At 46.7% G+C, this 16,456-nt stretch overlaps 1 protein-coding gene across 2 annotated transcripts in view; it reads left to right on the forward strand.

The window, feature by feature from the left end:
• Window positions 1-2,708: 2,708 nt before the first annotated feature.
• Window positions 2,709-16,456, forward strand: part of Ptp99A (Protein tyrosine phosphatase 99A) — a 294,456-nt gene continuing 280,708 nt past the window's right edge. For both annotated transcript variants that reach the window (XM_037415618.2, XM_075873290.1), the window contains exon 1: window positions 2,709-3,335. In XM_037415618.2, coding sequence (XP_037271515.2) covers window positions 3,173-3,335 — 163 coding nt within the window. In that variant the 5' untranslated portion in view covers window positions 2,709-3,172. The remainder of the gene's footprint in view (window positions 3,336-16,456) is intronic.

Consider the following 16,456-nt stretch of genomic DNA (forward strand, 5'->3'; position numbering starts at 1 on the left):
TTCTGTCTTGCCTCTGGCGTGGAGCAAACCTGAGACATTCGAATAACGCATCTAACCGATGCTATTTGAGACTGCGGAATAAATAAATAAATAAATAAATAAATAAATAAGTAAATAAATAAATAAATAAATAAATAAATAAATAAATAAATAAATAAATAAATAAATAAATAAATAAAGCTAGCTGCCTCACCGGCCGTGCTTTTGTCAAGACTGTTTTTGTCCGCCAAAAGCAGGGCACTGGCAAACGTCATGGCTACCACGCGTCTGAGCATTAAATATTATGAGAGATGACGGTAAATAATTAATAGCGCATACCCAACCCCACCGCGGTGGTCTAATGGCTAAAGTACTTGACTGCTGACACGTAGGTCGTGGGATCGAATCCCGGCTGCGGCGACTGCATGTTCGATGGAGACGAAAATGACGTGTGCTCAGATTTGGGTGCACGTTGAAGAATCCCAGGTGGTCGAAATCTCCGGAGCCCTTCTCTACGGCGTCTCTCATAATCATACGATGATATTGGGATGTGAAACCATATAGTTAATAAATGGACTGTATATTAACTCTATGCGTTAAACCCAAGGAGGTTTTCAAAGAAAATTGCTGTAGCGGAAGTTTTCCCAATGCTTTGCCAGCAGAAGTATAGCCAGCTTTTGCCCTCCAAATATCTCAGAAACAGGCTATTTTCTGGTGGTGCCCACTAGGACATCAAGTGGCTTTGATGTGCTAGTCTAAATGCTACGTTAAATCGAATTTAAATGTTAGTTGTTTCCGATGGAATAATCCACAGAAACAAGTATTGGTGACTTAATATCCAATAAAATGGGCCTTAAATTTGAGGCTTACTAAAGAAAACTAGTAACACAAGGACGCACTTCGAGCAGTATCTAGAAACGCTCCTTCTCAATCGCCAAACGCCTACTACTCATTTTGCCCCTAGTAAGATGGTTTAGGCACCAGCACGGCTTTACTCGTGGGCAATAATTTTCACTCCAGCAATTTTGTTTAAACGTTCTTGCTTATAAACCCCAGATATCAATTAATAAAGCATAGCCTCAAGGCTCAAATAGCTTGCTATTTTTCATTCAGGTCATACTAACAAAAGGAGAGCTTGCGTTTTTTTTTTTTTTGACGACAGACTGCGCAAAACAACAATCGACAAACATCGTTGAATGTATCAGTTTTCGTTTTTTCACTACTTGCCACCAGCTCTGCTTTTCCCAAAACGTTCTATTCCTGCTGAGCTTGCAGACGTCATGACTCGCGGGCACCTGAGCCACTTGTAAAATTAAACGTGAAAATCGGTGGAAGACAATCAATAAAGCATGGCCTCCAATATGTTAGGGTGGCAAGTCTCTGAGGCTCCACATGTAGGTTACAAGCTTGAGTTTTTAGTCGACAGATGGCGCAAAACAACAACAAGCCGGCAAGTGTGGGCGTTTTCAGCTTCGGTTCTCCGCCACCTGCCCCGCCAGCCGCGCTGCTGTAGCGGGCCATCTCTACTGCGGTTCTCGAATGCGGAGATTTTGCTTGCCTCGCTTCTCGCATCAGTCGGTGGTTGCTCGCCGCTCCGCTCGCATCTCTGCGGGGCTGCTTGCTGTGGTGTGCGCGAAGTTCTTGCTCTTCGCGGTGGTGTACTTTGTTTAATTTTTTTTCAATGTGGGTGTGTGGACTAGGGGTCGGCTGCTGAGGCCCAAACCCCGATCCTTCTACGAGCTGCTCGTGCTTTTATTTTTTGTTTATTTCGTTTTGTCGTTTCAGTTTCGAGTCGCTTGCCATTCTTTTTTTTTTTATTGGATTATCTTGCGTTTCCCGCCGCTTGTCCTTTGAGGAGCAGCATCAGCTGTCATCTTCTCTGACGTCAGCAGAGGAAGGATATATGGAAGCACAGTCTTCCCGCAACCATATCAGCCAATTTGTGAGTTGCCGGTATCGATACACTGCATTTCATTGACTTCCTTATTTATGACTCTTTTTTTTTTTCGTTCCTCGGTCAGATGAAACTATTTGACGCTAATTTAGGATAGGTACCTAATTAACTTTCATTTAGTAATCATATCCTTTATTGCTGTTTCCTTTACTGATCCTTCAACCATTCATTAGAGTGAAGGTACACAGTCCGGGTGTTCTCAGTTAACAGGCTTCACGATCGACTTGACCCGCCTTCACTGGGGATAGGGTTCGCTGTTCCGCTGCGGCTTCCTTTCTTATCGAAGAAGCGTTATCGCCGGCCTTTACCCCTTCTTTGCGGTCTTCTCTCGTGACTCTTTGGATTCCTTGGGTGTAGCTTATTGCAGCCGTCAGCTCGACACATTCCAAGTCGCTGATACAGCGGAAGCGCTTCTTAACGAACGTAGCAGTGACCTTCCTGCGCACTTAAGCGGTGCGGTCTAGTGGCGAAGCCGAACTTGGTTTTAACGTCGGCCATAGCGCCTGTACTCTTACTTTACATCGCGTTCGAATGAAAGGATAGCGATCGCTTGCATCGAATAATGTGCTTAGTAGTCTCTTGAGTCTAATAAGGAAAAGACTTTGGGAAGAAACAAGAGTAGGCGCTTAGATATAGACTCAAAAGGCGGAAACGGAAAAAAAAAAAAAAGCTTCAAACCCTAAGTGAAGCAGACGACGCCGTTTCGGTTTCGAGCAGACGAGGATTTCATTGCCACGAGCAGACGCCACGATGACAGGTGACGCCAAAAAGGAACAGAATATGCGGATAAATTGAGTTCTCTAGAAAAAGTGGCAGGAAATTGCGATAAAAGAGAGTGGTTTTAAAAGGAGCCTACCGGGTCATCTTCGCCGGCGCGCCATTATTTTTTTTTTTTTTTCTCCAAGATGTCGGCTCGGCCCGGTGTTCTCGCGCGCAATGGACGGTCGTGGAGCCGCAGCCGGCTGCAGCTGCCGCGGCGCGGATATCGTCTGCTGCATAACGGTCGCGAGCAGACGACGGTTTCTGCCGCTGTCGTCTGCTGCGTGCACCGCTCTGCGTCTGCGTGACACTTTCGAAACGCCATTGCGTCGCGCGGTTGACTTGACAATGCATTCTTGCCACGGGTTTGGACCCCGAGGGGCACGAGACGACTGACGGGAACGAAGACGTCGCGCCTGAAGTTTTCTGCGTCGGTGTGTGTTTTAGTGTGTGTGTTCGACGCTCCGTACGTGGGAAAAAATGCGCGTCGCCGGGAACTTGACTTCTGCTAGGAGCAGCAGACGACTGATCAAGACCCGGATGATGACGTCGCCTATGGGAGTCCTGCTACATCTGCTTCAAATCGTCTGCCTCTTTCTTGCTATCGCAACACCAGTGGGAGCCGCCCCTGCCTTCGATAACGGTGAGTGAATCATGCATATATTTGCTGTTTTATGGCCGCCAAGATAGTAGGTCTTGACTTAGTGTTTCGTCAGCAGGGTCCACACAGGCGTCGTTATCTGGTCAAACTCGCTTGTGCATTTTGTGGATGGTTATCTTACATACCAAGTACTATGATATGTAACTGTTTTCTCAACATTAAAAAGGGGTATAGCAGCTGATTCATCGTTTGCTCTCCTACACGATCACAATGTTATCTCATAGTTGATAAAACTATCCCCGTAAATGTCGTCTCGACAAAGTTAAGTTCATTACACCGCTAAAGTGGCTCTGTACCAATTTTTCTTCCTCTTAATTTTTCGGCATCAATTATTAATGTCACTTCTGGGACATGTAACACTTCGTTCAGTCTATTACCCGCGAAATATTATGAGATTTCAGATAACTTTTATTGTAGTGTACGGCAGTTCTGGAAGTTACATTGAAGACTTCAATACTGCAGCTTAACCTCCTCAATTGCGAAGCTTCAGAAGCTTACTAGACAGAAGTAAACTTCTGGTTACATACGTGACAGTCTCGACCAGAAGGCAACCTCGCACATGCTACGCAGGGAGAAAGAAGTAAGCGGTTAGGGAATGGCGGGTGCAAGTATAGACTGTCCAAACTGTGCTCTTTCAATAAACTTATGATGCATACGAATACCCGGTCTGGCCTCAAGTGCGACGTGATTGGTCAACATGTCTTCCTAACTAGTATCGTTCACAACATCCTCAGGGGTATACGTTATCGCACACTTTTTATCTGCGAAAACGCACACGTAGTGTTAGGCTCTGTTCAGAGCCGCGAAAGATAAGCGATAGCAAAATGACTCCGCGGTTTCGACACCCATTCAAACGTCGGTCCATATTTGACGCGCATGTGGTTAGCGTCAAAAAGTTTGTCAATCACGGGACGCAACAGAAGGGGGAATATTTCCCGTGAATCCGGCAGGCAGCCTTGGAACTTTCTTTACAGTCTGCAGTTAATTAGGCTAAATGTGCAATCGCAACATGCGCTGAAATAGTTGCCGCAGATCTACTGGTCTTGATTTTGGGGTGCTGACTGTATATGCATTGATTCAATAATTCATTCACTCTTTCATATGATACATACATACATACATACATACATACATACATACATACATACATACATACATACATACATACATACATACGTACGTACGTACGTACGTACGTACGTACGTACATACATACATACATACATACATACATACATACATACATACATACATACATACATACATACATACATACATACATACATACATACATACATACATACCAACGACGTTGTCGTTTCTTTCTTACACGCGCTTTCGATTCATTGTCTGATTCCAAAACAAACTGAACAAAACGTGACACGGAACGCATCGCCTTATCGGTGCATTCTGAGCGCCTCTTTGGTTTTTACCGCGTCACGAGCGGCGAACCAATCACGACTGAAGAAAAAAAAAAGAAAGAAACAGATGATGGCGGCCCGACGGGTCCAGGAAAAGCAACCGGATCGAACGCACGTCCCGCTTAATAAGACTAATCAGCCAACCCTCAATTACAGCGCACCAAGGCTTTTCCTTGATTGCGCCTGCGTCTCTGCAAATGATCGCACCGTGATCGCGGCACACGACAAAGCCAAATCACGGGAGGCGTGTATTATATATATATATATATATATATATATATATATATATATATATATATATATATATATATATATATATATATATATATATATATATATATATATATATATATGCAAAGAAGTGCAGTGTACAGTTTATAATTGCCTTCTGTGTACTACTACGAGGTCCAGACAAAACGTGACCCATTAATTATAGTGTGAGCGTCTGTTATACGTTTGTTTGTTTGTAATTTTGTGTTTATGTGTGTCGGTCTTATTTTAGGCTTCATTAGCCGTTCTTCTTTTTGCGCACTTGTGTTTTTGCGCGCTCATTGCTTATCACGATTTTTTTTCCTGGACATGATTAGAAGGCGATTAGTTCGTTAATTCGTCCTTAAATGTAGGCGCGCGTTTCACTTGACAGTTATAAATGCGGAAGTGTACTATGGTATACCTCTTTCTTCAACTTTTACAGTGATGGAATATTGCTGAAGGCGTCGTATGCTTGGTAGGCAGAAATTAGTAGAATACCCTTGGTACCAGCAACAACAGCGGCAAGATTTATGGCTTATTCAACATTTCAGTCGAAGTTGGTATTTGTAAGAAAATAACGGGCTCTGGTCGAAGCGCCTAATAAACTTGCCGCTCCTGGTGCAGCTACTGAGCGTCTTCTGATAATTTCTCTCTCTCTCAACACACACACACACACACACACATTATATATATATATATATATATATATATATATATATATATATATATATATATATATATATTGTGTGTGTGTGCGTACTTCAATGCGGAACACGTGAACGGAACGGCATTTACATTATGGTCTCACAACATTATTCATTTCCAAGGAACACATCGGCTTCTATGATGATTTTCAGCCGATATGACAACCAGTACAGAAAAAGAAGATCAAAATAAGGAAGAACAAAGGAATAAACGTGAAGGAAAAGGATGATCAGTCTACGGTTCAGTTTCTAGAGGGACGTATAGAGAAACGTAGAAGGATGGTGTCGTTCATACTGGCGTCGTGTAGGAAGAACCCGATCGCAATCACAGAAGCAGCCCCTACAGGAACGTGCTTGGCAGTAGGAGGCGTTCTTTTTTTTTTTTGGATTTGGGTCTGTCTGTTGGTATATATGTTATCGCTTTCTCTCAATAATCCTGCTGAACAAACATGCACCCACTTATCCTTCTCGTTTCACCGTGTTATCAGCCGGGTAGTTTTGTTTTTTTTTTCTTTATCCCTCCGAGGAAAATTGTACGGCCGGTCCTTGATAAAGTATATAATGCCGCAGGCACACCACCGTGGATATATATGTCTTGCCGGCAGTGTGCACGTGGTGTACGTATAATTATAAAGCGTGTGCGTCGCTCGAACACCCGTCAAAATAAGGAAAGCCCTTTTTTTTGTTGCTTAGTTCCATGGTTTTCGAGATTAAAAAAAAAAAAGTGATGGCTACGGTGCCTTTGAGCATCGTGTGAGCCAGTCTTTTTTTTTTTACTTTTTCACTTCATCGCTCTTCCTTTTTGCCGATAGTGCACAACTTAGGGGTGCAAATTTAGAACCCGCATATAGCGTTAATCTCTTACGGACTCTGTGTGAAAGGTATAGAAGTTTGAAGTTTATTATTATTGGCAAAGTAACGACACATACAATGAAGGAAACGTTTTACAGACTAGGGTCCCATAGGCCGAAGACTGTAGGGGGACCCACGATAAAAAAAGCATGGGAAAAAATTGCAACGGCAAATGGCAAGACGAAATAGTATAAACAGAACGATGTTACATAACAGGGTAAATGGCAAAACAACTAGACAAGATATCGACTACGTTCACCGTTGGAACTTCGTGAAATCTGCTGTTAGCAGGCGAATTTCCTTCTTAAATTTCCACGACAACTAACCTAGGCCATGATTTTGTGTATTAGTTTGGTAAATAGAGATAGGGAAAGTTCAGATAGACCCCCCTTACGCAAATGTTATATATAACACTCATATAAATCGCATGCGGCCATATATAAGTATGTGTGTTTGCATATGTGGCTACCATATAGAATATGTGGATGTAAACAGGGCCATGAACGGCGCGACTGATTGATATATGTTCTGTCAAATGGAGCCGTATATGGCATGGCCGCTCCATATACGGGGTAAAACGCAGCCATATATGGCATGATCACGCCCTATATGAAATCATGTAGGTCCGGAAGTTCCATGCTACAATTCCAGGCCTGCTTATTCTTGGCCTTGATTTTGTGTGTTTGATAGGAAAGGGGATAGAAATAGTTTTGATAGGCGCTTTAATGGCAACTGAACATAAAAGCATATATGTGGACTTTTACGCGCCGAAACCACGACATCATCGAGCCACACCGTAGAAGAGGGCTACTGGAAATTCCCTTCATCGTGGGATCTTTAACGCGGGCCTCTATAGCCTTAGATACGGTATGTGAAAAATTTCGTCTTTGATAAAGGTCATTCCTCGGCCGGAAAGACAGAATAAATACTTTTCCATCGTTGTCATCTTGACTTTAATTACTACTGGTTTGTAAGCCATCTTTTTACGTTATACGGTCGTGTCAGAAAAAGGCTACCTGTACTAATCCCCCCCACCCCCTTCTTTCACTGATGCACCCCCTTGCAAAAAATTCCTGCGGCCATCCTTATGCGCGAAGATTGTTTAAAAAGTCGTTACACGAAATGATTACGAGGGACTCCGAAGTGGAGGGCTTCGAAAATTTTTGACAAACTGGTATACTAAAACGTGCACCGACGTCGCTAAATTCACGGGCCTAATATATCATCTGTCCTCCATCTAAACAGAACCAAGATACAGGAACACTTCCTATTTACACAAACGTAATCACCGTCACCATCTTTGTTTCATATTCCCTGAAGTATTTTCTTGTGTAAATCGCATTAACGTTTGGTTATGTTATCCAAACTGTGTTTCATTTATCGGTCAAACATATTTCTTATTGATGTTGTCTTATGATTGTTGAAACCTTCTATTGAAATTTAAAGTTCCTTCAGGTATTTTACATGTCTTACATTAGTTTTGTTTATGTCCTCGACAGTTTTCTTCATTTGTCGGACACGCATATGCTTTATTGATTTCATTGCCTGCGCAAATTTTTCGCTTATTTATGTTTTCCTGTACATGTTTTGCACGTGGAAACTTATTTATGCTTAATTTCTTATTGACTCTTTACTTTACACTGAGCACTGCGTTATTTTGGTGGGTTTTGGTTTACAGGGGGCAGACGCTTTGTCAGGCTTTTATGCCTTTTCACCGGTTCCCTAGGCAAATTGTACCATTCTTCTTTTTTTTGTCTTTGCTTTTGTCTGAAATAAATTTCAACTTCACTTCAATTTCACAACCGCCGCGATCGAACCTCCGACCTTCCGATCAACAGACGAGCGCTGTAACCGCTATAGCCGCACGGCGCACTCACTGCGACATAGGAGTCATACCATTGCCCGAACAGCGTTTTTCCTGAAACTGTATACATGTATGTAGTATACATAAATGTCGTCGTTATGGGACCAACGCAGCGAGACACCCTCGGGTGTTCATCCTTAAGAGACGACGGCGTGGGCAGAAGCAGTCGGTGCTGGCTGGCTGCGTCAACCAGTCCTGTCGCTTTCATCTCTCTCATGCCTTCTCCGATGCACGTTAGCAGCCCACGCTAAAAGGGCGCGTCGGCAATTATTCTTGCGCGGTACGCCCCATCGCGAATAAGCCCCCGGTCACGCCGCTTAGCCGGCCAGCGTTAGTAGCGTGCAGCGAGAACTTGTTTTGCTGCGGCCCCATATGCGCCGCTTGCGCGGTGGCATCGGCGGGTCGCTTATTCGTCCGAGTTTGGACCGTCGGCCAGCCGGTATTCGAAAATCGCGTCGATAAATCTTTATTCTGAGGAGGGAAGCCCAAGTGCACGCTGGTAACTTTGCCAAAGTACTGAAAAAAAATATATTACTGTTACGATGTCTGCGTTATGCGACGTATAGCGACATTAAGTCATCTGTGCCCGTCGATTCCAATCGTTTTTTTTTTTTTTTTTGCTAGTTACTCGAATAGGTGTATGTTTGCAACATCTTGTCGAGAGTCTCGTCAACTTGACAGTACTTGGACGATGCGTACCGCCAAGCGGTTATTAAACTTAGAAGAAACCCTTATTATGACTTTAAAGGCATAGCTCTCTGACATAGTGGTTTATGAGGCAAGCACCCTCAAAGCGATTCTAACGAGAATCGCCGTCATTGATATCACACTGCACACATTTCCGGTCAAGGAGGAAGATAAGGATAAGCGGAGGGTGTTGACCAGCGCTGAGGTTCACTGCCATGCTCTGAAGAAAGGGAAGAAGAATGCATCACAGGTACATCACAGAAAAAGCAACGAAACTCAGTCTATAGATTGTCAAGGCTATAGCCGACTGATCAACTGGATATCACATCGAGCACGGAATCGTTGTGACGTCGGCAGCACCTCTGCAGTCGCACCTCGTTCTTTGTGCTCCCTTCTCATACACAACCATTGGCGCCTGGATGGGAATGTAAGGAAGATGCAAGAGAATGTTTTTCTATGCAGTACGAAGTAAGTTACACAGCTTGATTAGCACATCAGGGTCCTGTATATCTGAGTGAAGCGGCATTCAGGGTTGTCAGTCAACTTTGTACGTTATGCGGTCATGTCACGGAAGCTATACGTGAACTAATGCCTTACCCCCCCCCCCCCCTGATTTCCGCCGATGCACCTTGCTGTAAAAGAATTTCTGCGGACACCCTTGTCCACGACCATTGTTGAAAAAAAAAAAACAACTCATGACATGAGTAAGGCGCATTATTAATCAGGATCCTGGGACTTCTCTCACAAAACTTCGCGTATTACTTTCTCTTTCGGCCGCGTGGTCCACTAATGTTATGTCCAGCTTTGGTATTGGCTGCGATTTTCTCTTACGAAACGGTTTTATCGTATTGTTAACTATACGCTGCGGGCGATCGCAAACCTGCATTATTGTCCGCCTCGACGGAACAGTGCCTATAGGGTGCCCGGCGCTGCTGATCTGAAGGTCGTGGGTTCGATTCCGGCCATGCCAGCCGCGTTTTCATGGAGGCTAAATGGTAGAGGCCTGCGTACTGTGTAATGTCAATACACTTTAAAAAACACCAGGTGGCCAAATGTTCGGAGACCTCCACTACGGCGTCTCTCGTAATCGCATTGTGATTGTGGGATGAAAAGCCTCAGGCTTTATTACATTATCAGACCTGCATTTCTAAATCCAGGGCGAAAGCCCACCTTTTTCGTATCTCTTGCTGCACGGAAACCTTCGAGTCGCCGGGGGCGTTAGATACGTGTGCCACGCTTTCCCTCTTTTTTTTTTTTTTTCAACCAAGACTCATGAGCGTCTGTCCTCCTGCAGCCGTTCGCCTGGTTCACAATGCGTTCTGTATTCCGCTTCTCGCCGGTTCCTCTCCGCAATCTCTCCCTCTCTTAATCTCGGGAGGATGTCGCCTACGTGCGGCGCAGTACGCATCGCAGAGACGACCGCCGTTTATGAGGCGATGCGACCCTTTTCGTGGGCGGCCGCCGCTTATAGGCGTTGTCGGACGTGCGGGCGCTGATGCAAGGGCTGAAATAGGCGAGCACATCGACTGCGACGTGGGCTTTGTAGATTTGTTTTGTTTGGCGTGCCACCGTTGCGTCGTGCGCGATGCGATGTACTCTCCTGTCCGGGTCGGTGACATTCGGACTTCGTCGGTCTGACTCGGACTTAGTCGGATTCGGATTCGGATTCGGATCGGATTCGGACTTCGGACTCGGATTCGGACTTCGCCGGTCTTCGTCGGTCTGACTTCGGGCTGACTTCGTCGGGATCCGATGAAGTCAGCCCCCTCTGCGCGCTTTGTTGCGTCATTGCGTAAGTCACATCGAGCGGGGAGGATCAAGTGATCGGTCGAGAAACTACAGGCGTGACGTTAAGAGAAATGTGACAGCGTTTTGGGTTGAACGGGAGGCAGTCCCTATTCCGTAGATTAAGAAATAGAGAAAGCAAGGTTGGCATGATTGTCTCGATGTATTCCGTAGAGAGGGTAACAGTGTCCGATTTGGGGTTCAGGCGCCACACAATTAAGGACTAAGGAGCCAGCAAAACTTGTGGGCCATTGTCAAAACCAACATTAAAAACCATAATAATAACCAGCATTAGAGAACAGCTGTCTATCTCACTCGTCATTTAAATATTCTAGCTTATATACTTCGTCTTGCTTGTATAGTCTTTACATCGTAGTCGTCAATTCCTACTTTGTGTCCCTATTTCCCCTTCTTCTTCCCCCCTCTAACTTTAGTTAGATTTTCCGTTACACACACGCGCAGACACGGCTTCCGAAGCCTCAGCGCTAAATTCCTGTTATGATGATGATGATGATGATGATGATGATGATGCCTCTACTATGATTCTTGCCCACTAAGAGGATTGGCCAAGAATTGAGGATATGAAGTTTAAGGCCCTTCAAATGATACGTAATTCTAACAGAAGGAGGATAAAACACACGAAACTACGGAAAGAGCGCAATAATTCCTTTTTGCCATTTCGACCAGGCAGAATAATATATATTTTGAATTGAAGTTGCTGTAATTTCGAACACGTTTAAAAGCGATGTTTAGAATTTGCATAAAATTCTCTTCTCTCCTTCCTCCTCGTTATCACCATCATCACCATCATCACCATCCTAGCCACCATATTAAATACAAGATAGAACAACAAAAACGAACCCAGATGCACAGTACAAACGCATCTTAGTTCTTTGAAGCAATACTTTTTTGCAGACTAGTTGGTTCATACTTGAAAAATTGAATTGCTGCACAAACTTGAAGAAAAAAACAAGAGAGACTCACTCTTTCCTGTCTCTCTTGTTTTTTTCTTCAAGTTTGTGCAGCAATTCAATTTTTCAAATTAGTTCTTTGTCCTGTGACAAATTTACTTTATTATTTAAGACCACAAACCAACTAGCCAATAAATTTTATTGTCGTTTGGCACGAAGATCGCATGCTAAAAAATGCTTGTAGTAGTACTGTACAACACCCTGTGTTTCTGAGTGTTAGTTTCTTTTTTATGTAACAGTAATCCTGCATCACTGTATACATTTTCTTTTTGGACCCAGGACTAGCCTTTGGCTACGGGTCCAAGCAGTATGATGATCTTTTGTGTTGTATGATTCAACAAATAAAAAATAATAATAAGCCTAGCTACGTATTTTTAATCATCTTCTTCTTCGCCTCCTCTTGTCTTATAGTGCGCATTAAATAAATGTGCTACCTGTAGGCTGCCACAAACCATAGTGCGAATGCGCGTGTGCGCCCGACGAGGAAGATGAGGCTCGCTGGCTGCTCGAGCTCGGAGCCAGACTGGCCAGTGCTGCAACCGCTCTTGCAAATATATTTTTCGAATATATTCGCAATACTTTGTCTCGTTACTCACGTAACATATTTGGTGGAGGTGGAACGATCCCCGTCCTCACCACGCAGCTCCGCAGTGGCCGCATCCTCCAGCTTTCCGCCATGGCTTCCAGTGACAACGCGTCCGCTTCATCATCTGCGGCTTCTCCGACAACCTTTGTCGCCGTCCAAACACCACGTGATCCCGGGACATTTTCTGCGCAACCTGGCCTCGACGTCGACAAATGGCTTCGCCTTTATGAACGGGTCAGTCAAACTCACCGTTGGGACCCTACCATGATGCTCGCTAATGTTCTCTTCTACTTGGACGGAACCCCGCGTGTCTGGTACGAGACAAATGAGTCCGAACTCACCAGCTGGGACACGTTCAAGGAGAAGCTACGTGACATCTTTGGGGACCCGACCGGTCGCCACGCAGCTGCACGACAGGAGCTGGCTACCCGTGTCCAGTCGCCAACTGAATCGTATGTGTCATACATCCAAGAAGTTCTCGCTCTTTGCCGAAAAGTGGACGAGGCGATGTCTGAGGCTGAAAAGGTTGGACACGTTTTGAAGGGGATCGCGGACGACGCCTTCAATTTGCTGGTGTACACTAACGTCTCGACCATCGACCGTGTAATTCAAGAATGCCGCCGTTTCGAAACAGCAAAAAGCCGTCGGGTGCGCCCTCCTTTTTCTCGGTTGCCAAACACGGCGGCTACGTCCACCTGCTCCGATTCTACCGTCACACCGCCCTTTGAGCAGAGTGTAACGCGTATCGTTCGACGGGAACTTGAAGCAGCAAGTCCAGCGCCGCTTCAGCCCACTTCTTTCGAACATACGATACCGACAACCCCCGCGATCTCCGTTATTCAGGCGGTCGTACGACAAGAATTCGCCAACCGCGGGTTCCCTGATGCTTGCCCCATCTCTTGCCCCTCCTCCAGACCAATTCCCACTAATGCACCTCGACGTGACCCATTTGTTGCTCCACGATCTCGCAACCCGGCGGAATGGCGAACTCCTGACGACAAACCGATCTGCTTCCGGTGCCACCGCGTTGGACATGTCTCCCGCTACTGCCGTGCCTCCTGGACGCCGCCACATAGGAGCCAGTTTTTCGCACCTTATAGCCCATATGAAGATCTTCGCCGGTATTCGTCCAGCCGTACCGCCCCTGCTTTCGACACGTCTAACAGCCGCCTTCCTGCTCGTTCTCCGTCCCCTCAACGCCGTCGTTCCCCGTCGCCCCAGCCACGCCGCCATCACTCGCCGCCTAACTTTTCATCGTACCCGACGGAAAACTAGACAGTGCAGCCCCTGGAGGTAGTGCTGCATCATCCCTGTCTGAACCAAACCCTCCATTGACGCTTCATACGAACAAAAATCTTGTCGATGTACACGTGGACGGTATTTCTCTGTCGGCACTAGTCGATACTGGCGCTCATGTGTCCATCATCAGCGTTCATCTTTGTCGCCGCTTAAGAAAAGTACTCACGCCCCCTGCTACCGAAGCTGTACGTGTGGCCGATGGCGGCACTGTTCCTGTCATTGGCATGTGTACGGCTCGCATACGCATCGCCGACCGTTACATCCCTGTTCTATTCACGGTGCTCCAGAACTGTCCTCATGACCTCATCTTAGGGATGGACTTCCTGTCGACCCATTCTGCTCTCATCGACTGTTCCGCTGGTACTCTTTGCTTAGACCTTCCTCTTCAGCCGGATATTCACCCTGAACCTCAACACGGCCTTTCTGCCACAGACTTCCTCCGCTTACCGCCTAAAGCCCTCACATTCACCGAATTTGCCACGACCTCACCCGTATTGGATGGGAATTACATCGTCACGCCGATTCCTGATGTCCTACTGGCACGTGACGTCACCGTTCCTCACTGCATCGTAACTGTAGCCTCCAACCGGACCCGTCTACCCGTCATAAATTTCGGCTTCACAAAGCAAGTCCTCCCTGAAGGCATCCTAATTGCCACGTTGCGGTCCTTAGCCGATGATCACGTCACCACTTTCGCAGCCGACGCATGCCCCAATTTTCCTTGTCGCCCACTCGATGCCACATGCCTCGACATGTCAATACGTCCCATGATCGACCCTGACCTTCCCCCAGCGCAATCAGCGGCTCTCGCACGCCTTCTAGCTTCCTACCGTGACATCTTCGACCTTGACGACCGCCCACTCGGCCAAACTTCTCTTGTAAAGCACCGCATCAACACCGGTGATGCTGCTCCCATTCACCGTCGACCGTATCGCGTGTCCGCGTCGGAGCGCCAGATTATTCAAGCTGAAGTGAATAAGATGTTAACTAAAGGTATTATTGAGCCCTCATCAAGCCCATGGGCGTCACCCGTCGTCCTGGTTAAAAAGAAGGACAACACATGGCGTTTTTGCATCGATTACCGGCATCTAAATCGAATCACCAAAAAGGACGTGTATCCTTTACCACGTATTGATGACGCCCTCGATTGTCTCCACGGCGCACGCTACTTTTCATCCATCGACCTTCGTTCTGGTTATTGGCAGATTGCCGTAGACGAGAAAGACCAAGAAAAGACCGCCTTCATCACTCCAGATGGCCTATACCAATTCAAGGTTATGCCCTTCGGTCTATGCAATGCCCCCGCCACGTTCGAACGTATGATGGACTCTCTGCTACACGGGTTCAAATGGTCAACATGCCTGTGTTACCTAGACGACGTCCTCGTATTTGCACCTACGTTTGAGACCCACCTTGAGCGTCTGTCGGCCATTCTCGACGTCTTCCGCAAAGCTGGCCTCCAGTTGAACTCCTCGAAGTGTCACTTCGGCCGCCGACAGATTACCGTGCTGGGCCACCTTGTCGATGCTTCTGGTGTGAGACCGGACCCTGAGAAAATTCGTGCCGTCACGAGTTTCCCAGTACCCCAATCCGCCAAAGATGTCCGGAGCTTTGTGGGACTTTGCTCCTACTTTAGGCGGTTCGTGAAAGATTTTGCGGCAATCGCCCAACCACTTACCGATCTTTTGAAGAAAGGCGTTCCATTTTCGTGGGGGTCCACTCAAGCTGCCGCCTTCTCTCACCTCATAACACTTTTGACGACGCCCCCTATCCTCGCCCACTTTGACCCATCTGCCCGAACTGAGGTCCGAACTGATGCCAGTGGTCACGGTATCGGAGCCGTTCTCGCCCAATGCCAACAGGGACACGACCGCGTTATCGCGTATGCTAGCCGCCTCCTTACACCTGCAGAGCGTAACTATTCGATCACGGAGCGAGAATGCCTTGCTCTTGTCTGGGCGGTCTCAAAATTCCGTCCATATTTATATGGCACTCACTTTTCCGTCGTCACCGACCACCACGCGCTCTGCTGGCTTTCATCCTTAAGAGATCCTACAGGTCGACTTGGTCGCTGGGCTCTGCGACTGCAAGAATACACCTTTTCTGTGATATACAAGTCTGGACGCCTGCACCAGGACGCCGATTGCCTTTCTCGCTATCCAGTTGACCCATCGGCCACCATACCTGACAACGACGCCTGCGTGTGCTCCGTTTCTCAACTGAACCACATAGCCGACGAGCAACGCCGTGATGCAGCCCTACGAGCTATCATTGAGCGCCTCGACTCCTCCCCATCGAACCGATCCTATCGCTCGTTCGTACTCCAGAATGGCACATTATACCGGCATAACTTCCATCCAGACGGCCCATCTCTGCTGCTTGCCATACCCAAACACCTCCGCTTGGCTGTACTCCACGAACTTCATGACGTTCCTACTGCCGGTCACCTGGGTGTGTCCCGCACATACGACCGGATTCGCCGTCGCTTCTATTGGCCAGGTCTGGCACGGTCCGTCAGAAGATACGTCGCGGCGTGTGAGGAATGTCAGCGCCGCAAAACACCATCGACGCTTCCGGCTGGGCGCCTTCAACCACTCGATATTTCTACGGAACCTTTCTTTCGCGTCGGCTTGGACTTACTCGGCCCTTTTCCTCTGTCTTCTGCTGGCAACAGGTGGATAG

The sequence above is a fragment of the Rhipicephalus microplus genome, chromosome 9, assembly GCF_043290135.1.
Source record: "Rhipicephalus microplus isolate Deutch F79 chromosome 9, USDA_Rmic, whole genome shotgun sequence".
Lineage (NCBI taxonomy): Eukaryota > Metazoa > Arthropoda > Arachnida > Ixodida > Ixodidae > Rhipicephalus > Rhipicephalus microplus.